The sequence below is a fragment of the Budorcas taxicolor genome, chromosome 2 (genome assembly GCF_023091745.1).
Source record: "Budorcas taxicolor isolate Tak-1 chromosome 2, Takin1.1, whole genome shotgun sequence".
NCBI classification, from domain to species: domain Eukaryota; kingdom Metazoa; phylum Chordata; class Mammalia; order Artiodactyla; family Bovidae; genus Budorcas; species Budorcas taxicolor.
In genome coordinates, this window is record NC_068911.1 from 169977637 (window position 1) to 170003050 (window position 25414).

At 41.5% G+C, this 25414-nt stretch overlaps 1 protein-coding gene across 2 annotated transcripts in view; it reads right to left on the reverse strand.

The window, feature by feature from the left end:
* Nucleotides 1-1584: 1584 nt before the first annotated feature.
* The window catches only part of FAM76A (family with sequence similarity 76 member A), a 32530-nt gene continuing 8700 nt past the window's right edge, over nucleotides 1585-25414 (reverse strand). The window contains exons 5-9 of one of the 2 annotated variants that reach the window (XM_052660702.1): nucleotides 20485-20642; nucleotides 14496-14582; nucleotides 7898-8033; nucleotides 4965-5066; nucleotides 1585-3815 (exon numbers count right to left, since the gene is read on the reverse strand). In XM_052660702.1, coding sequence (XP_052516662.1) covers nucleotides 3729-3815; nucleotides 4965-5066; nucleotides 7898-8033; nucleotides 14496-14582; nucleotides 20485-20642 — 570 coding nt within the window. In that variant the 3' untranslated portion in view covers nucleotides 1585-3728. The remainder of the gene's footprint in view (nucleotides 3816-4964; nucleotides 5067-7897; nucleotides 8034-14495; nucleotides 14583-20484; nucleotides 20643-25414) is intronic. The other variant, XM_052660711.1, reaches the window with a different exon arrangement.

Sequence of the window (25414 nt, forward strand, 5' to 3'; positions counted from 1 at the left end):
TACTCTTCCCCTCTAGCGGCTTTTAAGGCTGAGTAAATGAGTAAATTAAAAAGCAGAGACACCACTTTGCCAACAAAGGCACATATAGTCAAAGCTATGGTTCTTCCAGTAGTCATGTATGGATATGAGTTGGACTATGAAGAAGGCTGAGTGCCAAAGAATTGATGCTTTTGAACCACGGTGCTGGAGAAAACTCTTGAGTTCCTTGGACAGCAAGGAGATCCAACCAGTCCATCCTAAAGGAAATCAACCCTGAATATTCACTGGAAGGACTGATGCTGAAGCTGAGGCTCCAATACTTTGGCCACTTGACATGAAGAGCCGACTCACTGGAAAAACCCTGATGCTGGGAAAGACTGAGGGCAAGAGAAGGGGGTGACACAGGATGAGACGGTTGGTTGACATCACCAATTAATTCAGTGAACATGAGTTTGAGCAACTCCAGGAGATACTGAAGGACAGGGAAGCCTAGTGTGCTGCAGTCCTTGGGGTAGCAAAGATTCAGACACAAGTTAGCATCTAGACAACAAATGGGCAAATTAAGAGAATTCACACAATAAAGATGGTCATAAACATAGTCTACTGTCTTAGTCTGTTTGGACTTCTATAACAAAATATCACAGACTGGGTGGCTTATTAAACAACAGAATCTCTCAAAGTCCCCACCTTCTAATACTACCATCTCTAGGCATTAAGATCTCAACATATGAATCTGGCAGGGTGCATGTGTTAGTCACTCAGTCCTGAGTCTTTGCGACACCATGGGCTGTAGCCTGCCAGGCTCATCTGTCCCTGGAATTCTCCAGGCAAGAATACTGGAGTGGGTAGCCATTCCCTTCCCCAGAGGATCTTACCCACCCAGGGATCAAACCCGGGTCTCCTGCATTGCAAGCAGATTCTGTACCATGAGCCACCGGGGAAGCCCCTGGCAAGGAGGGAGAGCAGGAATAAACATTCAGACCATAGCACCTATAAAACTGTCTTCATTCAGAGGAAATACACTGTCACCGAGCCTACAGAAGAGAATGACCAGGATGTGACAATGACGTCTGAAAGGCACTTCTTACTGATTTAGAAACCTACTAGCGCCAGGGTTTCAAACCAACACATTCCTGTCCTTGAGATGGCATATCAAAAACCTTTCATTCATACCGTATGAAGATCCATCCCATATTAATTGTGAATAATAATGGTAAATATAAAATCAAGGAACAATGGCATTGTCCAATACTCTATTAAATGGGGGTCTCATGAGGAGAGTAAGTTTGTCAATTGTCTTCCCTGCTGTATATTCAGTGCCCACCAGAACTTACAAGCAAGCAACTGAATTGAATAAATATAATCACAGAAGAAAGAAATCAGTTTATTCTCTGATGGATATAAAACTCCCTATTAGCGCCGTTAGGCTTTTAATTGTTTAAAGTCTACAAGCAAGACAAACTGACTCTTTTCTAGGTTGAAGGGGATTATGGAATATGTCTATTGGTGAACCAGCAAGAAATAAATGAAAAAACAAAGAAAGCAGTAATTATACTTGAGTCCATATGAATTTTTATTAACACACATTTTTCAAAGTCTGTACAAACCAAAACATTCCTGTGTTTTAAAATGTCCATTATTACAAACATACAAATAAACAAAAGGTGTTACCAAAAGTTAGCTACTCAATTTTATGGTAAAACAGTATCATGATTTTTAAAAACCAAAATTTCAAGACTGAGGTTTCTTCCTTCTCTTTTTGGAACTCGTGGAAAGTTAGAAAATGTATGGATTTGCTTTATATTAAATGCCAAGACCTTAAAAAAAGATTTAGTATAAAACTAAATATGTTTTTACATTGTCACTTCAGGTAACAGAAATTCTCAAGTCTTTAAAATTAAAAAAAAACAAACCATGACTGCAACTTTTTTCACAATCTTTTCCCCATAGTCAATGTAAATGCATCTGAAAAATATTATCTGACAGTTTGTCTTTACCTAAAATTTTCTCATTCAAAAAGTTACAAAACTATTTAGCACTGCCATTTCCCTTGCTTAGAAGAGAAAATTACATCCCCTACCAGAGTGATAAGCAACATGATCCATTGTTCCTCTTATCTGAAGGAAGCCACTCATTTCCACGTCTCTGTCCAATTAAGTGCATGGCTCCACTCGTGAGAATGTTCACCAATTAGAAGCCTTTGCTCCTGGGAAATGCCTAGTAAGTTAAACTTACTGCTACACTTCTGGTAGTCTGAGGTACAAATGTCATCTGCCCTTATGATAACCTCTAACTCCAGTATCGACCCCTGCGTTAAAGGATTCCAAAGTAGCTGGTTTTACTGTTCCATGGCACACCACACATCTCTAACTTTCACAAACATCACAGAGGACCTGAGAGTATGGCTAGAAATGCAAATCTATCCTCTCACATGAAAAGTAAATCCATGTGCCTGCTGGGTCAAGAAGGGAAAACAGGACACAATTCAGGTTGGGGCCAAGCTGCTTTTGAGAAGCACCTGATTTCAACACATTTCCATTAAAAGCAGGGAGTGTACAGGCGGCAGTGGGTGAGGAAGAGTGGGGAGACAGTACATACAGGGATATCATTCTCGCAGTTACACTCAGAGTCCATACTTGAGCAGCTCACTAACTTCCAAAATGCTCTGTAGTCCAAACCTTATCCCATTTTGAATCATTTAAAAAAAAGCTATCCGACAATGGCCCAGTATGACAGCTGATATAAGAGTGTTTTTTTTGTTTAAAAAGAGGTGGCAGTGTGAGAAGTTAAAATCAGTCACATAAAACAATCAGGAAGGAGAGGGAGAGGGAAGTGTCCAGTACAACCTGGACAACCTTTCTTTCTGCCCTTACTTAGAAAGACAGACTCTCCAAATCTTTGCTACCTCCCTTAAGCATCTTCTTACATGCTCTTCCAAGAAACCCTCCAAAAGGCACTTAACTCCATACTTATATATTGAATTGTTTCACCTTAGCAATCAGTTTTTAAGACTCCAAGGTAACAAGAAAGAAAAGATCTGATTCTTTCACTAAAAGCTAGAGAGTAGTACTTTTTTTTAAAAAAGAAGCATCACTTTTACAAGAAGAACAAGCTAGGCTACCATTATTCCTTTATCAAGAAAAAGTTTCTTTTTTTAAAAAATAAATAAAACTCTGGCTATACATAGTACAAAGTTCATACATAATATACCTGGAAAAAAACCCAAGGGTATACCCTGAAGCAAAAGGTTTATTGGAGAGAAAAAGTCTCTTCCATTGTACCAAGTCTTAAGGTGGCAGTTTTCAAAGTTCAGAGGGTGGGCAGTGATATGTAATTAATGCCAAATTGCTTGCTCATGGGTATGGCAGGATGCAGTGATGGACCAAAAAAAAAATCATTCTGCACATAACACTGAGCAGTGACCACCACAAAAAGGAAAAAAAAAAAGTAGCAAAAGAGAGACAATAGTACTGAGAGAAGGGCTGGGGGTAGAGTAGAGAGAGGGGAGTGGGAGTGAGAGAGTAAGAGAGAGAAAGAGAGGGGAGCTTGAAACCCCAAACATTCAAGCATGCAGTCATAACACAGCACAAACCAGGTGTTTCCATTCAGCCCAACGCAGTCACACAAAGAAAGATAACTGTAATAATATAGAGATCTCTTAAGGAAGCTTGCAATTCCCAGAAAACAGCCAGGTTGCCACCCTAACCGAGGAATCCATTTGCTGTTGCCGGGAGCGTTCTTGTGGTCTCTCATGGAGAGGTTATAGCTCCTGACTTCTCTGACTTCTTGCTCTTGGACAAGGCAGCTGCCTGCTTCAGGAGCTCCCGGTTTTTGGCCTTAAAAAAAAAAAATCAGTGGGCAAAGGAAGTTTTAGCAGGATAGGATGTTTTTCATGCAGATGCTAAGGGAAACAATGTAGAGGTCAGGAAGAGGTGAACAAATTCTAGAGGCAGAAAACAATAGAAAAGCTCTAGGGTTTGGTTGAGAGGGAGGAAAGTATTTGCTGGAAGTTAATCAGTGTACTTGCATCTCCTGGGATCCACTATTACAAACGGATGCTCTATGCAACACAAACAAACCATGGAGTGCCTTAGTGGGCTAGATAAACAGAATTTACAATTTCGACATCTGGAATCACATCTGGTTTATCCAAAAATCAAAGAACACATTTATTAATTCCACTGTTTTTTGACGTAAAAAGATTAGAACACATCCAAGAGAAAATAATAAAAGTCATCTATAAGGTGATTTAATGTTAACTGACATGTCAAATTTCTGAGAAAAAAAGAAATCTAAGAGAAGATCACTTAAAATATCAAGATGGGCAAACAGTGGAAACAGTGTCAGACTTTAATTTTTGGGGCTCCAGAATCACTGCAGATGGTGATTGCAGCCATGAAATTAAAAGACACTTACTCCTTGGAAGGAAAGTTATGACCAACCTAGATAGCATATTCAAAAGCAGAGACATTACTTTGCCAACAAAGGTCCATCTAGTCAAGGCTATGGTTTTTCCAGTAGTCATGTATGGATGTGAGAGTTGGACTGTGAAGAAAGCTGAGCGCCAAAGAATTGATACTTTTGAACTATGGTGTTGGAGAAGACTCTTGAGAGTCCCTTGGACTGCAAGGAGATCCAACCAGTCCATTCTGAAGGAGATCAGCCCTGGGATTTCTTTGGAAGGAATGATGCTAAAGCTGAAACTCCAGTACTTTAGCCACCTTATGTGAAGAGTTGACTCATTGGAAAAGACTCTGATGCTGGGAGGGATTGGGGGCAGGAGGAGAAGGGGACGACAGAGGATGAGATGGCTGGATGGCATCACCGACTAGATGGATGTGAGTCTGAGTGAACCCTGGAAACTGGTAATGGACAGGGAGGCCTGGTGTGCTGCGATTCATGCGGTCGCAAAGAGTCGGACAAGACTGAGCGACTGAAGTGAACTGAAATACACCAGAGTTACCATATTAAATAAACAGAGTTACCTGCAATTGTTCTGTGACTTCTTTGTGGGTTTTCTCCATCTGGTTCATTTTGGCTCTCATCTGAGATTCTTGGTATTGAAAATCAGCCTTCAACTCTGTGATCTGAGGGGGAAAAAAAGGCAGAGTGACCAGAAGAAATTTCTGTGCAATGAAAAATGTTTTGGTACCAGAGAGCTAAATAGTCCCCTAAATTAATGAAACCCAGGGCTCTCCTAAAGAGCCATACCTAAATCAAAGCCAGGGAACTGTGGCTTTGTATCCTATTTTTTTCTATTGATTTCCTGAAAATTATATAAAATTCTGCATTAGCATGTCTGCTACTGACCATTTGCTAGAAGGTTTTAGATATTTCATGTACTCGGTACAGGCAATAATCTTTCAAAATCTCAACTCCAAGTAAATCAATGATTATAACAAATATGACTGATAGTTTGAGAGAAGCCATGAAAATAACAGCTGCTGTCATTTACTGAATTTTTGCCCTGTTCCAGGCAAACTGTTTGATTATATTATTTTATCCAATCCTAAGATAACCCTGTGGGATAGTAACATTATTCTTCCCATTTTATAGATGGGAACATCAAGGCTTAGAAAAGACTAAGTAAAGTGGTTAGCAAGTAGCAGAGTCAGAATTCAAACTCCAGGCCTTCTTCTATTGACTATGCTATTTAAGGAGCACAGACAAGAGGTATTAAATCAGAGAAATGAGGTGTGAGCTAAGTTTTGAGATACAAGTAGCAACTAGCACATGAGGCACGGAAAAGGGCATCCAAGCAAAGGGAACAGTATCGGCACAAGCAGAGTGCAGGGTAACGGAGAACTTATTCAGATGACTGATGAGTGTGTCGGGAGATGAGGCCACAGATAGGAAGGCATGATGCGGAAGAGCCTGTGTTCTAGCCAAGGAATGTGATCTTGATCCTGAAAGTTATAGGAAACAATCTACTGTTTGTTTTTGCTCCTTTTAAAACCCTAACTTTGCGGGAATTCCCTGGAGATCCAGTGGTTAGAACTCGGTGCTTTCACTGCTGTAGGTAAGGGAATTAAGATCTTGTGACTGCAAAGCACTAAAGACGAGTATTCATTTTGTCTCTATTTTGCAAAAATCCTTTCTTTAATGTGCCATTCTGATCTAGTTCATAAAGAAAATATCCTTGGGTCTGCTTTCATCTGACAGTCATGTAGTAAACTGAAAAGAATACTGGTCTCTTCCCACGAACTTCCACCTTACTGGTAGAGTAGAAATGCAGCTCAGTAGAAAGAACGGGAGGGTCAGAAAGATTTGGGTTCATTCCTTTGTTCTGCCTTTCACCAGCTGTGTGATTTGGATGGGTCGTTTAATCCCTTTCGGTCCATTTCCTCATCTATAAGATGAGGTAGGAATCAGATAGAAAGAATGCACATAAAGATTTTAACATTGCAGGACTTCCTTGGTGGCCCAGTAGATGGGAAGCTGCCTGCCAACGCAGGGGACACCGGTTCAATCCCTGATCCAGAAGATTACACATGTTGTGGAGCAACTAAGCCCTACCACCACAGCTTCTGAGCCCACGGGCAGTAACTACTGAGCTCGTGTGCCACAACTACTGAAGCCCAGCACCTACAGATGCACTCTGCAACAAGAGAAGCCACCAGAATGACAAAAAGCCCACGCACCACACCAAAGACCCAGTGCAACCAAAAATAAGTTAAAAAAATGTTTTAACATAAATGTCTTTGTTAGCACTCATCATAGCATTCCGAGCACAGTGCAAAACAACATACAGCCTCGGGGAGAAAACAGAGCTAGAGGAAGGAACCCTAAGGGGAAAAATATTGAAGGCACTGTTATCTATGAATGATGATAACAATTCCTACCTCAAAGTGATATGGGGATAAATGAGTTAGTACATATAAAGCACTTAGAATAGGGATAAGCAGATAGAGGTGTGTTAGTCGCTCAGTCGTGTCCGAGTCTTTACAACCCCCTGTACTCTTCTGTCCATGGGATTCTCCAGGCAAGAATACTGAAGTAGGTTGCCATTCCCTTCTCCAGGGGATCTTCCCGACATAGGAACCGAACCCCAGTTTTGTGCATAGCAGGCCAAAGCATCCAATAAAAGTTAACTATTATTATTAGTTATTAGAATAATAAGGTAAAAACGAGACACTCTCTAAGAATCTGAAAGTAAGAAATAATAGAATGAATCAGAAAAAGGACATAAAAAAATTCCCCTAAAGAGGGGAATATGATTCTTAGACCAGAATAAGACTTCACTGAAGATAATAACGAGCTTAGAGAATAGGTCACTCAGGAAGGGAGTTGTCAACAATGGAAACAAAGTGATGTAGTGACTACAGGAAGGCCTACCACAATATTGTCTGGGGACGAGGCAGACTTGGTCTACATATTTTGAGTATTACTGTCCCCTAGACACAGCCATCCCAATAATAGAGATGGAGGCATCAGGTTCCCTTAGCCTGAGAGCATTAAAAATTCCAACTATGTAACTACTTCCTCTTGTCCCAACTCCTCACTCAGCACCCTCTGATTACAAGCTCCCTGAACAGCTTACGCTGAGAAGAGTAGGACTCTGCTATATGCCCCACTATGAAATAAGAGGTGGACACTGTGGTTTTACACATCATCTCTGTAAGCTTAATGTACTTCAGTCCTCCCTTAGAAGTGGAAGCCTCTTCCAAATGAAAGAAAGAAAAATCAACCCTCTAAACCACTTGACGGAAGGGGATTGACAACAGTAATGCCATGTCACGATCCTGGCAGACAGCAAGCTGCTCCCTAGGACATCCCAACCTTGCCACTGGATATCTCTCTCAGAACTTCAGTGGTATGTATCCAACAAATATCCATTAAACAGCTAGCATCATGCCCTATACCACATATCTTACCCGCTTGCCTCACTCTGACCTGAGAAGCGCTAACTAAGCAGTACCTTCTTCTCTTTCTCTAAAATCATTTGATCCTTTTGATGCAGCATCTTCTTCAGAGTGGCCACTTCCTCCTTCAGTTGGGCAATGATGACAAAGTGGTCAGTGCCTGGTGAGTCCAGAGCCAGATCTGGGGAAAAGCTGAGGGGAAAAATGGAGGGGGAAAATATCAGTTGGATGCATAAACTTTTTTCTACCTGAGGTCACATTACAGGCCACTTGACTGCAACTTCAAGAGCAGGAGCAACTAGTTGAATCCCAGCCATCAAGCACAATACATGCCCGACTTGAGAGTATTTGCTAAACTGCACAAGCAAGGTGGCCATCAGATAACTATACCAACCAAAGCCACAGCCTGCAGCATTCCTGCAGCATCTTTGCTCACATGCATGCTGTGCATGCGTGCTAAGCCACTTCAGTCGTGTCCGACTCTGCGACCCTATGGACTGTAGACTGTCAAGTTCCCATCCACGGGGATTCTCCAGGCAAGACTATCAGAGCGTGTGGCCATGCCCTCCTCCAGGGGATCTTCCAAACCCAGGGATCGAACCCCTGTCTCCTACGTCTACTGCACTGGCAAGTGGGCTCTTTACCACTAGTGCCACCTGGAAAGCCCATCTTTGCTCACATTCAGGACTAAAATAAATGCCACCTCATAAGAGCCAAAGATATTTTGTTTCAGGTTCATTGAAGATCCCTAGTTATTGTAGGTGAGAGTTATAATTTTTTGTGATTAGATAATTTCCCTAGAATCTGGATAAATTGTAATTTCATGCATTTTTATTTAAAGATCCCCATAGAGATTTTGACTCTTTGTTTTCTGCTCCAAAGCCCATGCTGTGGTACAGCTGCTGAGAAGCTATTGCTTTCCACCTCAGGTACAATCTTTTTAAAAAGCGATAAAAAAAGAAGATGAAATTAACAGCAAAGAAGCCAACTTCCCCTTCTACAATTGGCCTGTGCACTGTCACTTCCAGTATCAAGAATTTTGTGATAGTTAGTTAGGAAAGGAACAAAAAGGTGGCAAACTGCAAAATAATATCACAACGTGGGTCTTCAACAGAGTCCTCCCTGTGATGGTCTCTGAGCACTATATTTTGTCAAAGTGCCAGGTGAACTCTGTCCTTTTAGTCGAGTGTCTTAACCAGGAAAGTTTCAGGGAAGTTGTAAGCCCCTGAGATTGCATATGCAATTTTATGTACACATACAACAGGGTGGTTTCTAGGATGGGGATCCAAGGCTCTCCTTAGTCTGGTCAGAGGTGTCTTAGACCCATACAAGTTAAGAAATCACTGCCAAGAGAGTTCAATCCTACCCTTCTCTAGAGACCTACCCAAAGGAAACTCTTTACTTTTCACAGGGCAACCTGTAAAGTAAAACACAAACCGGTTTTTCCTAGAAAACTGCAATACTGATTCCCAACACCCTATATCAATATAGCAACTACTCCAGATCCCCCTTGCTGTTGGATCTTTCCTACACCTTGAACAACATCTAATAACCATCAATTTTCTACACAGGTAGAAACTCCAAATAACATGGGGAACTGCTGGACAAACCTCCTCATAGTTACCAAGTTAAGTGTTTCTATGGCTAGAATGGGAAGACAGTCCATTGATAAAAATATTCTGCCCTCAGTCTACACAAAACATATGAGAAGGATGTCAGAGGAACAATGGATCACTGCTTTGCTAACTAATAATAAATATGCAGAATTACTGGGTAACAAAAACAACATGTAAAATAATAAAACAAGGCATGCAGGAGAAAATATTAAAAGGGTCCATCACGGTCTCCACCAGTTTCCAAACTTGCCGAGGGGCTGTCTTCCCTCAACCCAACAGAATCTATTTAAACCCATAACCAGAGTGACAAATGAAATGGAGTAATGGGCTAATATGCTCCACCTGCTTTTTAAACTGAAATATAATTGACATAAAATATTATGTTAGTTTCATACATAATTTGACATTTGCATATATCACAATCACTCTAAGTCTAGTAAACGTCCACCCATATATAATTATTATTGACTACATTCTTTATGTTTTATGTTACATCCCCATGACTTATTGATTACATAACTGGACGTCTATAGCTCTTAATCTCCTTCACCTGTTTTGCCTATCCCCCCACCCCCAACCTTCTGGTAACTACCTGTTTGTTCTCTGCACCAATGTTTCATTTTGCTTTGTATATTAGACTGACATATATGTGAGATCACGCAGTATTGGTCTTTCTCCAACTTATTTCACTTAGCATAATATCCTCTAGGTTCATCCAGGTTGTTGCAAATAACAAGATTTTGTTTTTTATGACTAATATTTCATTGTTTGTGTACACACACACACCCCCACACACGCCACAGCTTTTTTAGCCATTTGTCTATCAACAGTCACTTAGGTTGCTTTGATTATCTTGGCTCTTGTAACTAAAGCTACAGTGAACACTGGGATGTATATATCTTTTTCAAATAGTGTTTGTTTTCTTTGGATAAATAACTAGAAGTGAAATTTAATTGCAGGATTATATGGCAATTCTATTTTTATTTTTTTAAGATACCTCCATACTAGTAGCTTCACCAACTTACAGTCCTACCAAGAGAGCACAAGGGTGCTATTGTCTCCACATCCTCGCCAACATTTATCCGATAGCCATTCTGATTGTGAGGTAGTAGCTCACTGCCATTTTGATTTGCATCTCCCTGATAATTAGTGATATTGAGCATCTTTTCAGGTGACTATAGGCCAGGTGGAGAAGGCAATGGCACCCCACTCCAGTACTCTTGCCTGGAAAATCCCATGGATGGAGGAGCCTGGTAGGCTGCTGTCCATGGGGTCGCTAAGAGTTGGACAGGACTGAGCAACTTCACTTCACTTTCACTTTTCACTTTCATGCATTGGAGAAAGAAATGGCAACCCACTCCAGTATTCTTGCCTGGAGAATCCCAGGGATGGGGGACCCTGGTGGGCTGCCATCTATGGGGTCGCACAGAGTCGGACACGACTGAAGTGACTTAGCATTAGCATAGGCCATCTGTATGTTTTCTTCGGGGAAAATGTCTATTCAGGTCCTCTGCCCATTTTTAAATAGAACTGTTTCTTTTTTTTTTTGATGTTAAAATATGAGTTTTTTGTAGATTTTGGATATTAACCCGTTATTGGATATATTATTTGCAAATATCTTCTCCCATTCAACGGGTTGCCTTTTCATCTTGTGGATCGTTTCCTTCATTGTGCAAAGGCTTTTGAGTTTGATATAGTCCTTTGTAAAAGCAAAAGTAAACAAACAGGACCATATACCCTGAGGATACATATCCAAAAAAAACTGCTAAGACCAATGTCAAAGAGCCGATGTTTTCTTCTAGGAATGTAATGCTTTCACAGGTCTTACATTTACGTCTTTAGCCTACTTGGAGTTATTTTTGTCAGCAGTGTGAGAGAGTAGTCCAGTTTGAGTCTTTTGCACGTAGCTGTCTAGTTTTCCAACACCATTCAGTGAAGGGGCTGTCTTTTCCCCACTGTACACTCTTGCCTCCTCTGTTGTAGAGTGACTGCCCATATAAATGTGGATTTGCTTCTGGGCTGTTAATTCCCTTCCATCAGTCTCTGTGTCTGTCTCTGTGCCAGTACCACTGGTCTTCTTGTTTTGTTTTTGGCTGAGTCAGGTCCTAGCTGCGGCACATGGGGTTTTTCACTGTGGTGTGCAGGCTCTGCATTATGGCACACGGGTTCTCTAGTTGCAGTGCGTGGGCTCAGTAGCCCAGCAGCATGTGGGATCTTAATTCCTCAGCCAGGGACTGAATTCATGTCCCCTGCATTGGAAGGCAGATTTTTAAATACTGCTCCACCAGGGAAGGCCCTAACCCCATACTGTTGACTACTGCAGCTTTGTAGTACAGTTTGCAATCAGAAAGCATGACACTTTCAGCTTTGTTCTTCATTCTCAAGATTGCTTTGACTCTACCTGCTTCATGAGGGAAGATTCTTCCCATACCAATAGATTGTTGACAAATCTCATTGTGTCTTTCCTGTGTTAGGGACTGTACTGTCTAACTCTGTAACTCCTGATGAATAAGAATTGCTGGGAATCAAAATGAAAAAAGATGGCTAGGTTACTAAGGCAGAAAATCAGATCTAATCTCTCTCTAAACACCACCAAAGACAGGGAACTTGCTATTTATCCAGGAAGCTCAACATTCAGAAAATGAAGATCATGGCATCTGGTCCCATCACTTCATGGGAAATAGATGGGGAAACAGTAGAAACAGTGTCAGACTTTATTTTTTGGGGCTCCAAAATCACCGCAGATGGTGACTGCAGCCATGAAATTAAAAGACGCTTACTCCTTGGAAGAAAAGTTATGACCAACCGAGATAGTATATTCAAAAGCAGAGACATTACTTTGCCGATTGAGGTCCGTCTAGTCAAGGCTATGGCTTTTCCTGTGGTTATGTATGGATGTGAGAGTTGGACTGTGAAGAAGGCTGAACGTCTAAGAATTGATGCTTTTGAACTGTGGTGTTGGAGAAGACTCTTGAGGGTCCCTTGGACTGCAAGGAGATCCAACCAGTCCATCCTAAAGGAGACCAGTCCTGGGTGTTCATTGGAAGGACTGATGCTGAGGGTGAAACTCCAAAACTTTGGCCACCTCACGCGAAGAGTTGACTCATTGGAAAAGACTCTGATGCTGGGAGGGATTGGGGGCAGGAAGAGAAGGGGACGACCAAGGATCAGATGGCTGGATGGCATCACGGACTCGATGGACCTGAGTCTGAGTGAACTCCGGGAGACGGTGATGGACAGGGAGGCCTGGCGTGCTGCGATTCATGGGGTTGCAAAGAGTCGGACCCGACTGAGTGACTGAACTGAACGGAATGCAGGAACAGTCAAATGGAACTTGCATATGTATGAAAATAATTTTCGTGGCTGCAGAAAAATTTTTTCCAAATTTTCAAATTATTAGGTTGCTTTTTTAATTATCATGCATATTTAAAGAGAAATTTATTTTTAAAGATCTTTCCCAGAGGACATTATGAAAGATCATGCGTCTGAGTTAAGGATCAGCATCCTAATTGAGGAAAACAATCATGGCTGGTAACCAGATGCAATAAAACACTGAACAGACAGTTTAAAGTCTTTGGCTTGGTGAAGCCATAGCAATAGTCGGCAAAAACAGTGGCAGTATCTCAAAAACAAAATGACCTAACAGAAGGCAAACTTTAAGGCCTGTTGGTTAAACTAAAGGCTATGAATGAGATTTTTCAGGTCATTCAAACATAGCGCACATCATCAACAGCACAAAGCAGAAATGATGAGTCTAAAGGCTGTGGGTCTTGGCTTAGGCCTTCATAAAGCAGGGCATTCAGAATGGTTCATTTCCTGAAAAAGTTTTTACAGGATCATGCATCCTGGCAGATGTGAGAAGACAATCAGCGCCACATCCATTTTCTTCAGAATGGTCAAACTAGCTGCTCAGAGAACAAACAATAACAGTAAAGCTAACCAGAAAGATGGTCTTTATGGTTCCTTCCCCTATGTAATCAGAATATCTAAATCAAGCATTTCTAGAAGGATCAATTCAAGAAGTTTGAGGCCAATGATACCAGAAATACAAAAAAAGTCTGCAGAGTCTCAAATCAAGTTAATGAAAAAGCCAGCTTCATAGATGCTATGCATATCCCTAAATAAACAAAATTCAGCCCCAGTAAGCCTATATGCTGGTCTGCTCCCATATCTACCACTGTCTGGGAGAGAGAATGGAGAATGGGAGTTTTCAGAATGGAGATGATTCTAAGGATTTTAGGGATTAGTGTGCCAGGTGGTCTCACTTCAGAATGCCCAGCCTGGAGGAACAGGCCCCAAGACTCTGCTGAGAAGCAGCCCACTACACCAACATGGATGGGGCATCCTGGATATGAGGAGAAAATAGCTTGGAAGCATCACTAAGAAGGAAAGGGGAAAGTGAGGAATAAAAATGCATTCAGAAAGGCTTAAAATTAAACAGAAGTATTCAAATGCATCTCCTTCCCTCCTGATTCAGCATCTGCAACGGGTTATCTCCCTTAATGCTAAGGAAGCATGGATTATCCCTCACAGACTGAGCAATACTGCTTTAATTCTAAGTTGTCAGGAATTCCCTGGTGGTCCAGTGGTTAAGACTGAGCACTTTCACTGCCACAGCCAGGGTTCAATCCCTGGTCAGGGAACTAACATTCCGAAAGCTGTGCGTTGTGGCCAAAAAAGAAAAATTTCCAATCTGTCTCTGTTTTGCCTCTGCAGACCAACTCCTGCCCTGCCTGAAGACGGCTATAGGCACAGATCACAATAAAAAGCCTGTCTTTGAATTCTTGTGAGGAAGTTATTTGTGGACTGCAGAAAATTCAACTGCTATTAAATCCAGTTATATGTTCTAGACAAGATTATATTTATAAACTAATAGCAGTATTGTTTATTTATCAGGTAAGTGGCTAGTGTAGTATCGCTGAGAAGTTCACTGACAACCATAAACTAGCTCCATGACACACCCTAAAATGTATTCCTGCTTCAGGAACTGTGTATGCATTTCAAACAGGAACATGCACACACACTTGAACTGGCTTACCTATCTCCATTGGTTGTGATCGACTCAAACTTGGATTTTTTCTTTGGGATTTCATTTTGAATTGAAGACGTAGAAAGGGTTTTCTGACTTTTAATGGCAAAAAAGAAAAAAGAGAGAGAGAGAAAGAGAGATACACACACTTTAGAAATCAAAGATTAATAAAACATCACAAAATGAAAGTCCTGTCAAATGGGACCAACATAATATTGTACCTATTCTATGCAAGAGCTAATTATTTTTGACCATTAAAATTCACCCAAGTCTTAATTCCATAGATGCATGGATAGCTCGTTTCTGTAGTCCTTCCCCAATTTTTAGCTGTGATTAAATATTATCTGCTTTATTCATAACTATGAGAACAAGTCAATAAAACCTTAATCAGAAGCATAATCCATCTTACAATTTAAAAAGTACTTTCACATTCATTGTTCCCCACGCATCTTATAATACTGTAAGGCAGATACAAGGGATTATTTCTATTTTGCAGAAACTGAGGCTCATCAACACTAACTTACCTACCCAGGGATATACAGCTAGTTTGTAGTGAAGCTTTATGTATCTGAACACTAAGTCCAATTCTTCTTCCCTCTGTTTCTGTAAATCTTCTAGTAACTAAGAGTCTCATGACAACCCTAAAGATCAGTTTTAGTCTCTAAAACTCGTCTGCAACCCTTTTACTTTGATGGATATAAAATTGCCAAGCCCAAAGGATTTTTCAGACCTTTTCTTATTGGCCTCTTTTCAATATTTGACACCACTGATCATGCCTTCTCCCTATCACGTCCAACTTTATAACTGACAAATATAATTGTACATTAATTAAAATGTATGAGGTGACAATTTTATATATATTATAGAATGATTACTACCAAGATCAAGATAATTAATACACCCATCACCTTGCATACCTGATTTTATTTTTTGGCTGTGCCACGTGGCTTGTGGGATCTTAGTTACCCAACCAGGGACTGAACCTGTCTCCCCTGCAGTGGAAGTGCAGTGTCCTAACCACTGGACTGCCAAGGGAATTCCATTTTATTTATTTTAGTGAGCATGCTTGAGATAGGATCACCAACTCAATGGACATAAACTTGGGCAAACTCCGGGAGACAGTGAGAGCCAGGAAGGCCTGGCGCGCTGCAGTTCATGGGATCGCGGAGTCAGATATGACTTAGCGACTGAACAACAGGCTTAAGATCTACTCTCAGCAACTTGCAAGCATACAGTCACTGAGCTGTACATCAGAACTCAGAACTACTCCTAATGAAGTCTGTGCCCTCTAACCTACACCTCCCCACTTCCCTCTCCTGTTGCACCTGGCAACCACCATTCTATTCTCTGTATCTATGAAATCAGTTTTTAAGATTCCACATAAAAGTGTGGTGTGTGTCTTTCTCTCTGCCTCATTTCACTTAGCACATGCCTTCCAGGCTTATCTGTGTTGTAGCAAATAGCAGCATTCCCTTCTTTTTTTATGGCTGGATATTCCAGTGAATATATATACCATATTTTCTTCAACCATTCATCCCTCCAAGGACATTCAGGTTGCTACCATATATTAGGTACTGTGAATAAATGAATGGAAATGCTGATCTCAGTTCCTTCAGATATATACTAAGAGTGACTGCTGGGATCATATGATAGTTTTATTTTTAATTTTTTGAGCAAACACTATACTGTTGAGTTCTTTATATATTTTATTAACCCTGATTAGAGATTTGGTTTTCAAATACTCACTCCATCCTTGAGTGCTTCTATAATCTGTTTTCAGTTTCCAGCCTAAGTTGTATCAGTCAAGAGTATGGTTTTAACAACTATTATAGTGGGTGGAAATGATGTTCCCCTGATCATCTCCATGAGAATCATCTGAGAGGTTTATAAAACGGATTCCTGGATTCCATCCTACATCCTACCGAATTAAACTCTGGGGTAGGGTCACAGAAATCCACATTTTAAAATCAGCTCTGCTACCACCGACTCTTATATGCTACCAATGGCTCATGTTCAAACCTCTTCTGAATTATAGCCTAAGCTCCTACTAAATAATAATCTTTTTTAATATCAGATCTTAGTTTCTTGCTACTTCCAGAACATCTTATTTTTGACTGGGCACAGACACAGAGGTTGAAGCTCTCAGAGGATAGCTTCTGTTCTTGACAATCTGTTCCTTGCACTTTTCTTTGGCCTCCCTTGTTCTCTTGGCCAAAAGTTTAGCATATTCTGCAGCCTCTTCCCTATTTTCTTAGTACACTGTTTCTTCAGAGCAATATGCTGACATTTGTGCTGCAGAATACGTGGAGTAAAAAGACGCTGAATTCTGGGTGCTTTGGTCCTGGTTTTCTCATCATCTCTGCTGCAGGGCTTCCTCACAACATACTGGTGGACATTATTTTCAGTCAGTTCAGTCGCTCAGTCGTGTCTGACTCTTTGTGATCCCATGGACTGCAGGCTTCCTTGTCCATCACCAACTCCCGCAGCCTGCTCAAACTCATGTCCATCGAGTTGGTGATGCCATCCAGCCATCTCATCCTCTGTCATCCCCTTCTCCTCCTGTCTTCAATCTTGCTGAGCATCAGGGTCTTTTCCAGTGAGTCAGTTCTTTGCATCACGGGGCCACAGTATTGGAGTTTCAGCTTCAGCATTAGTCCTTCCAATGAATATTCAGGACTGATTTCTTTTCGGATTAACTGGTTTGATCTCCTTGTAGTCCAAGGGACTCTCAAAAGTCTTCTCCAACACCACAGTTCAAAAGCATCAATTCTTTGGCATTCAGCTTTCTTTATGGCCCAACTCTCACATCTATACATGACTACTAAAAAAACCATAGCTTTGACTAGACAGACCTTTGTTGGCAAAGTAATATCTCTGCTTTTTAATATGCTGTCTAGGTTGGTCATAGCTTTTCTTCCAGGGAACAAGCATCTTTTAATTTCATGGCTTCAGTCACCATCTGCAATGATTTTGGAGCCCAAGAAAATAAAGTCTGTCACTGCTTCCCCATCTATTTGCCATGAAATGACAGGACTGGATGCCATGATCTTAGTTTTTGAATGTTGAGTTTTAAGCCAGCTTTTTCACTCTCCTCTTTCACTTTCATCAGGAGGCTCTTTAGTTCCTCTTCACTTTCTGCCATAAAGGTGGTGTCATCCGCATATCTGAGGTTATTGATATTTCTCCCGGCAGTCTAGATTCCAGCTTGTGCTTCATCCAGCCTGGCATTTCGCATGATGTACACTGCATAAGATAAATAAGCAGGGTGACAATATACAGCCTTGATGTACTCCTTTCCCAATTTGGAACCAGTCTGTTGTTCCATGTCCATACAGTTTTAACTGTTGCTTCTTGATCTGCATACAGATTTTTCAGGAGGCAGGTAAAGTGGTCTGGTATTCCCATCTCCCTAAGAATTTTCCAGTTTGTTGTGATCCACACAAAGGTTTTGGCATAGTTAATGAAACAGTAGATGTTTTTCTGGAACTCTCTTGCTTTTTCAACAGATGATCCAACAGACGTTGGCAATTTGATCTCTGGTTCCTCTGCCTTTTCTAAATCCAGCTTGAACATCTGGAAATTCTCAGTTCACATACTGTTGAAGCCTCGCTTCGAGAATTCTGAGCATTACTTTGCTAGTGTGAATGCACTGGTCATAGCAAACACCCTCTTCCAACAACACAAGAGATGACATAGATGCCACCAGATGGTCAATACCGAAATCAGACTGATTATATTCTTTGCAGCTGAAGATGGAGAAACTCTATGCAGTCAGCAAAAATAACACCAGGAGCTGACTGTGTGTGGCTCAGATCATGAACTCCTTACTGCAAACTTCAGACTTACATTGAAGAAAGTAGGGAAAAACACTATACCATTCAGGTATGACCTAAATCAAATCCCTTATGATTATACAGTGGAAGTGACAAATAGATTCAAGGGATTAGATCTGATAAGGGTGCCTGAAGAACTATGGACAGAGGTTTGTGACATTGTACAGGAGGCAGTAATCAAGATCTTTACTTCAGAGATTATAAAGTCTGCAGACTCTAGCTCTTGGGCCCCAGGTAGAGTCCCAATATCACCAGTAGATCTAGGAATATCCTCCTCTCCCTTGTTGACAATGACCAAATTGAGGACACTCAGACTGGCATTCACAGTGCAACCCATGCAGATTTGCTCTTTCCTTCTCCCGTCTTCCTTGGCCTGTAACAGGAATACTCTTTAACTCAGGAGTAGGTGAACACTGCCATGGGTCAACACCCTGCTTCGTGGTCCTTTGCCTGTCATTCCCACCACTGATTCGAACACATAATCCCTCCATTCTTTACCTGGAGCATCAGCAGCAACTTTCACGGCCACGAACTTCTCACAGACGGTACAAAGTCTGCGTTCACTGTCCACTGTAGTGAGTTTCTGGCAGCCAGTGGCTGCGAAAGAGATATTCTGCTTCACCTTGGAGCAGCTGATAGCCTCAAAGGTGCCACAAAAAAAGAGCTAAATAGTTCTTGACACTTCAAATTCAACTTTCCAAAACTGAACTTCTTTTTTCCCCTTCTGATAGTGTCTCAGATAAGGATTCACTCACTCATCCCAGTAAGAAACCTGAGAATTATCCTTTATTCACCCAGCTCCTGCCCATCTACCTGTTCAACAGATTACCTAATTTACCCATAATTCTCCTTCTGAAATATTTCCTGAATCTACCTCTTCGATCTTTAGTGCCACTACCTGAGGGTCTCTATTAACATCTCTTTCTGGACTCTTGCCAATAAAGCTTCTTAACTAGCCCCCAGCCTCTTTTTCCTCCAGTGCATTCTGGGTTAATCCTTTCTTCTAAGGTAGATTTGGTCCCTGCCCAACACAGGTCCTTTCAGTGGCTTCCTATTAATATTACTAATATCAAGATCATGTTACTTACCAGGTCTGCCGGATTCCTTTCCATCCCATTTTCCAGCTTCCAATCATAAGCTCCAGCAAAATAAAAGGATCTGCTGTTCCTAAGTTCCATGTGGTCTTATGCCCTCCATGTCTTTGCAATTGCTATTCCCTCAGCCTAGGATGTCTCCACCCATTCCTTATCTGGCGATTCTGACCTATCCTAAGATCTAGCTCCAATGTCACCTCTTTTCTGATCTCTCATTGCTTGACCTCCCCAGGCAGTTAATTACCACAACCTCTTATGCCTGTATCTTGACATGCTTTCACTGTGATACCCTCAGGTTATCCTGCAATAATTTGATTACAGGTCTGTCTTCCCTACCAGGCTGCATACTCTTAGAAAACAGAGTGATCCTTTTTACTCATTTCTGCATTCCTTGCAGAAAATCTGGTCCATGAAAGTAACTAACAATGAACAAACGAAATCATAAAGGTAATGATAACAATGCATAACCATCATGTACTGAAGCTTCCTATATGCCAGTTATAAAACTAATCACTATTCACATACCATATAATTTATTTTCACAGCAACTCCATGGGTTAATATTTCCCTCATTTTACATATGAAAAAACTTGCCCAAGATCCCATACAGAGAACTTGGCAGACCCAGGATTCAATCCAAAGCCAGAACTCTTAACACAACAGATTCTCTGAAAGGAAGCTTAAGACAACAATGAAGGGACATCACTTTGACTGGATCTTATAAGGACAGACCTAGAATATCTATCAATCCCCTAGCCAAATATGTATATGAAAAGTTGCATTTCCTCAGACTGTGGAATGTCCAGTCTTCTAGGGAGATAGCCACTCTTAACGGTGGGGAGAACAAGACACAACACAACCAAGTCAGAAAACCCTAATGCCTTATGGAAGTCTCTCTGGCCCTTGGATGATATATGAATTATAAAATACATCAGAGGAGATTCCCTCTGTAGATTAGTAACTAGAGAGAAAATACGAAAATTTAGACAAAATAGTATCTTCCATGACTGCTTGTGTATTACATCTGACCTCCCAGAACCTCTTGTCATATCTCAGGCATCCTGGGGTTACCTGTTGTAATGGCTGCCGCCACTCAGTCGACTATACTGCTCCTTCTCCTGGTGGCTGGCACGGGAAGAGCTGCTCAGGTGCTTCCTCTGTTCTTTGGTCTTCTGAAGGACCCGTTTGTATGAAAGTGTGCATAGCCAGCATAGCAATTTCCCATCTACCTGAAAGATGAGGAGACAAAGATAAAGAAGGAATGTGCTAGTGCGGAGGCTAAGAACATGGGTATTAGGATCTAGAACCCCTGGTTAAGTCTGGATCTGCCACTCACGAGCTGCGTGACCTTATGTGTAAGTCACCTGGGCACTACTGGGATCAATTTCTTCATCTATAAAATGAAGGATAATAATATGTACCTCAGAGGGCTGGTGCAAGGATTCAGTGACATAATGGAGGTAAAGCATGGTGCAAGGTACATAAAAACTGCTTAATAAAATATCCACTGGAGAAGGGAATGGCAAGCCACTTCAGTATTCTTGCCCTGAGAACCCCATGAACAGTAGGAAAAGGCAAAATGATAGGATACCAAAAGAGGAACTCCCCAGGTCATTAGGTGCCCAATATGCTACTGGAGACCAGTGGAGAAATAACTCCATAAAGAATGAAGGGATGGAGCCAAAGTAAAACCAATACCCAGATGTGGATGTGACTGGTGATAGAAGCAAGGTCCGATGCTATAAAGAGCAATATTGCATAGGAACCTGGAATGTCAGGTCCATGAATCAAGGCAAATTGGAAGTGGTCAAATAAGAGATGGCAAGAGTGAACGTCGACATTCTAGGAATCAGTGAACTAAAATGGACCGGAATGGATGAATATAACTCAGATGACCATTATATCTACTACCGCAGGCAGGAATCCCTCAGAAGAAATGGAGTAGCCATCATGGTCAACAAAAGAGTCCGAAATGCAGTACTCGGATGCAATCTGAAAAACGACAGAATGATCTCTGTTCGTCTCCAAGGCAAACCATTCAATATCACAGTTATCCAAGTCTATACCCCAACCAGTAACGCTGAAGAAGCTGAAGTTGAAGAGTTTTATGAAGACCTACAAGACCTTTTAGAACGAACACCCAAAAAAGATGTCCTTTTCATTATAGGGGACTGGAATGCAAAAGTAGGAAGTCAAGAAACACCTGGAGTAACAGGCAAATTTGGCCTTGGAATGAGGAATGAAGCAGGGCAAAGACTAATAGAGTTTTGCCAAGAAAATGCACTGGTCATAGCAAATACCCTCTTCCAACAACACAAGAGAAGACTCTACACATGGACATCACCAGATGGTCAACACTGAAATCAGACTGATTATATTCTTTGCAGCCAAAGATGGAGAAGCTCCACACAGTCAACAAAAACAAGACCAGGAGCTGACTGTGGCTCAGATCATGAGCTCATTATTACCAAATTCAGACTTAAATTGAAGAAAGTAGGGAAAATTGCTAGACCATTCAGGTATGACCTAAATCAAATCCCTTATGATTATACAGTATAAGTGAGAAATAGATTTAAGGGCCTAGATCTGATAGATAGAGTGCCTGATGAACTACGGAATGAGGTTCGTGACATTGTACAGGAGACAGGGATCAAGACCATCCCCATGGAAAAGAAATGCAAAAAAGCAACATGGCTGTCTGGGGAGGCCTTACAAATAGCTGTGAAAAGAAGAGAGGTGAAAAGCAAAGGAGAAAAGGAAAGATATAAGCATCTGAATGCAGAGTTCCAAAGAATAGCAAGAAGAGATAAGAAAGCCTTCTTCAGTGATCAATGCAAAGAAATAGAGGAAAAGAACAGAATGGGAAAGACTAGAGATCTTTTCAAGAAAATTAGAGATACCAAGGGAACATTTCATGCAAAGATGGGCTCGATAAAGGATAGAAATGGTATGGACCTAACAGAAGCAGAAGATATTAAGAAGAGGTGGCAAGAATACACAGAAGAACTGTACAAAAAAAGATCTTCACGACCCAGATAATCATGATGATGTGATCACTAATCTAGAGCCAGACATCCTGGAATGTGAAGTCAAGTGGGCCTTAGAAAGCATCACTATGAACAAAGCTAGTGGAGGTGATGGAATTCCAGTTGAGCTGTTTCAAATCCTGAAAGATGATGCTGTGAAAGTGCTGCACTCAATATGCCAGCAAATTTGGAAAACTCAACAGTGGCCACAGCACTGGAAAAGGGCAGTTTTCATTCCAATTCCAAAGAAAGGCAATGCCAAAGAATGCTCAAACTACTGCACAGTTGCACTCATCTCACATGCTAGTAAAGTAATGCTCAAAATTCTTCAAGCTAGGCTTCAGCAATACGTGAACTGTGAACTCCCTGATGTTCAAGCTGGTTTTAGAAAAGGCAGAGGAACGAGAGATCAAATTGCCAACATCCACTGGATGATGGAAAAAGCAAGAGAGTTCCAGAAAAACATCTATTTCTGCTTTATTGACTATGCCAAAGCCTTTGACTGTGTGGATCACAATAAACTGTGGAAAATTCTGAAAGAGATGGGAATACCAGACCACCTGACCTGCCTCTTGAGACATCTGTATGCAGGTCAGGAAGCAACAATTAGAACTGGACATGGAACAACAGACTGGTTCCAAATAGGAAAAGGAGTACGTCAAGGCTGTATATTGTCACCCTGCTTATTTAACTTATATGCAGAGTACATCATGAGAAATGCTGGACTGGAAGAAACACAAGCTGGAATCAAGATTGCCGGGAGAAATATCAGTAACCTCAGATATGCAGATGACACCACCCTTATGGCAGAAAGTGAAGAGGAGCTAAAAAGCCTCTTGATGAAAGTGAAAGTGGAGAGCGAAAAAGTTGGCTTAAAGCTCAACATTCAGAAAATGAAGATCATGGTATCTGGTCCCATCACTTCATGGGAAATAGATGGGGAAACAGTGGAAACAGTGTCAGACTTTATTTTTGGGGGCTCCAAAATCACTGCAGATGGTGACTGCAGCCATGAAATTAAAAGACGCTTACTCCTTGGAAGAAAAGTTATGACCAACTGAGATAGTATATTCAAAAGCAGAGACATTACTTTGCCGACTAAGGTCCGTCTAGTCAAGGCTATGGTTTTTCCTGTGGTCATGTATGGATGTGAGAGTTGGACTGTGAAGAAGGCTGAGTGCTGAAGAATTGATGCTTTTGAACTGTGGTGTTGGAGAAGACTCTTGAGAGTCCCTTGGACTGCAAGGAGATCCAACCAGTCCATTCTGAAGGAGATCAGCCCTGGGATTTCTTTGGAAGGAATGATGCTAAAGCTGAAACTCCAGTACTTTGGCCACCTCATGAGAAGAGTTGACTCATTGGAAAAGACTCTGATGCTGGGAGGGATTGGGGGCAGGAGGAGAAGGGGACTACCGAGGATGAGATGGCTGGATGGCATCACGGACTCGATGGACATGAGTCTGAGTGAACTCCGGGAGATGGTGATGAACAGGGAGGCCTGGCGTGCTGCGATTCATGGCGTCGCAAAGAGTTGGACACGACTGAGCGACTGAACTGAACTGAACTGGGGACGTCCCTGGTGGTCCAGTGGTCAAGACTCTGTGCTTCCACTGCAGGGGGCACAAGCTCAATCCACTGTTGGGGAACAAAGACCCTGCATGCCATGGGGCATGGCCAAATTTTAACAAGCTAATTATATTTATTTTTTTATTTTGTTTTTCTTCAACTTCACACACACCAGAGCAAAGGTCCCACAAGAATTTCAAAAGACACAAATATCTCCATAGTTCTCACCAAAGAAAATACAGCAGGGAGAAGATAAAACATATAATTTGTACTTTAGCTTTCATACCTTATAGATGACTCATAAAGTGGTATGCTGGATATCTTTTCTCAGATGGAAAGAAGGTTTCCAGAAAAAGACTGATGGGCAAGTAGCTTCCAGGGCCCCAGTCCCTGGTGGTGACTACTATGGCACTTTGTTTGAATCAGAAAAAGTCAATCACTTTGGGCAGAAGCACCTCTATACCAAGGTGCAAAGCACAGGGCTAGGAAAGCAAAATGGGGCTTCCACAATCCTCTGAAGCTGGGGCCCCTCTGTACCACACTCAGATTGCAAGCCTGAGTTTGTGAAGTGGACTAGTACAAGTGGTAGGGCAGCAGAGCTATTAGCTCACACTTGCGAGGGAATGTGCTGATATTTTACAGAATTTCAGTTTGGGGCATTTTAGTTTTAGTCTTGGCAGTTTAGTTTTTAATTTTGTCTTACCTCTAAATTGGACCTTCTGCCCTATTTTGAACATGGGTAGGTAAGCCACACCATTATTTATCTGAAGTATTTTTCAATCTTGTTAGCAAAAACCTCTTTGCCCCTCACTCTCCTAACCTATTACATTAGCAACTCATGGGTCTGATCTATCCACTTCTTTCCAACTCCACTGCTTCCACCCAAGCAAAGCCATTCTTATCTCTCACAACTACAAGACTCACCCAGGGACTTCCCTGGTGGTTCAGTGACTAAGACTCCACACTCCCAATGCAAGGGGCCCAGGTTTGATCCCTGGTCGGGGAACTAGATCCCACATGCCATGACTAACAGTTTGCACGTCTCAATTAAAAACATGCTGTAACTAAGACTTGGCGTAACCAAATAAATATTTTTTAAAATGACTCACCCAAATGATCTCTCTGTTCTTCTCCCTATCAACCATTCCTACATAGGTGCCAGAGGACTTCTTAAACGTAAATCTGATTATAACTCTCCTCACCTTAAAATCATAGATTATCTTATATAAAAATTTAAATTTTTTACCATGGCCTACGTTGACTTAAATGCAGCCCTTACTTGCCTTTATAATCTCATTCCCGTGCTCACTCTGCCTCCTTATTTATTTGGCTGCACTGGGTCTTAGTTGTAGCATGTGGGATCTTTGACCTTCACTGCTGCATGCAGGATCTTTGATTTTCTTTGCGGC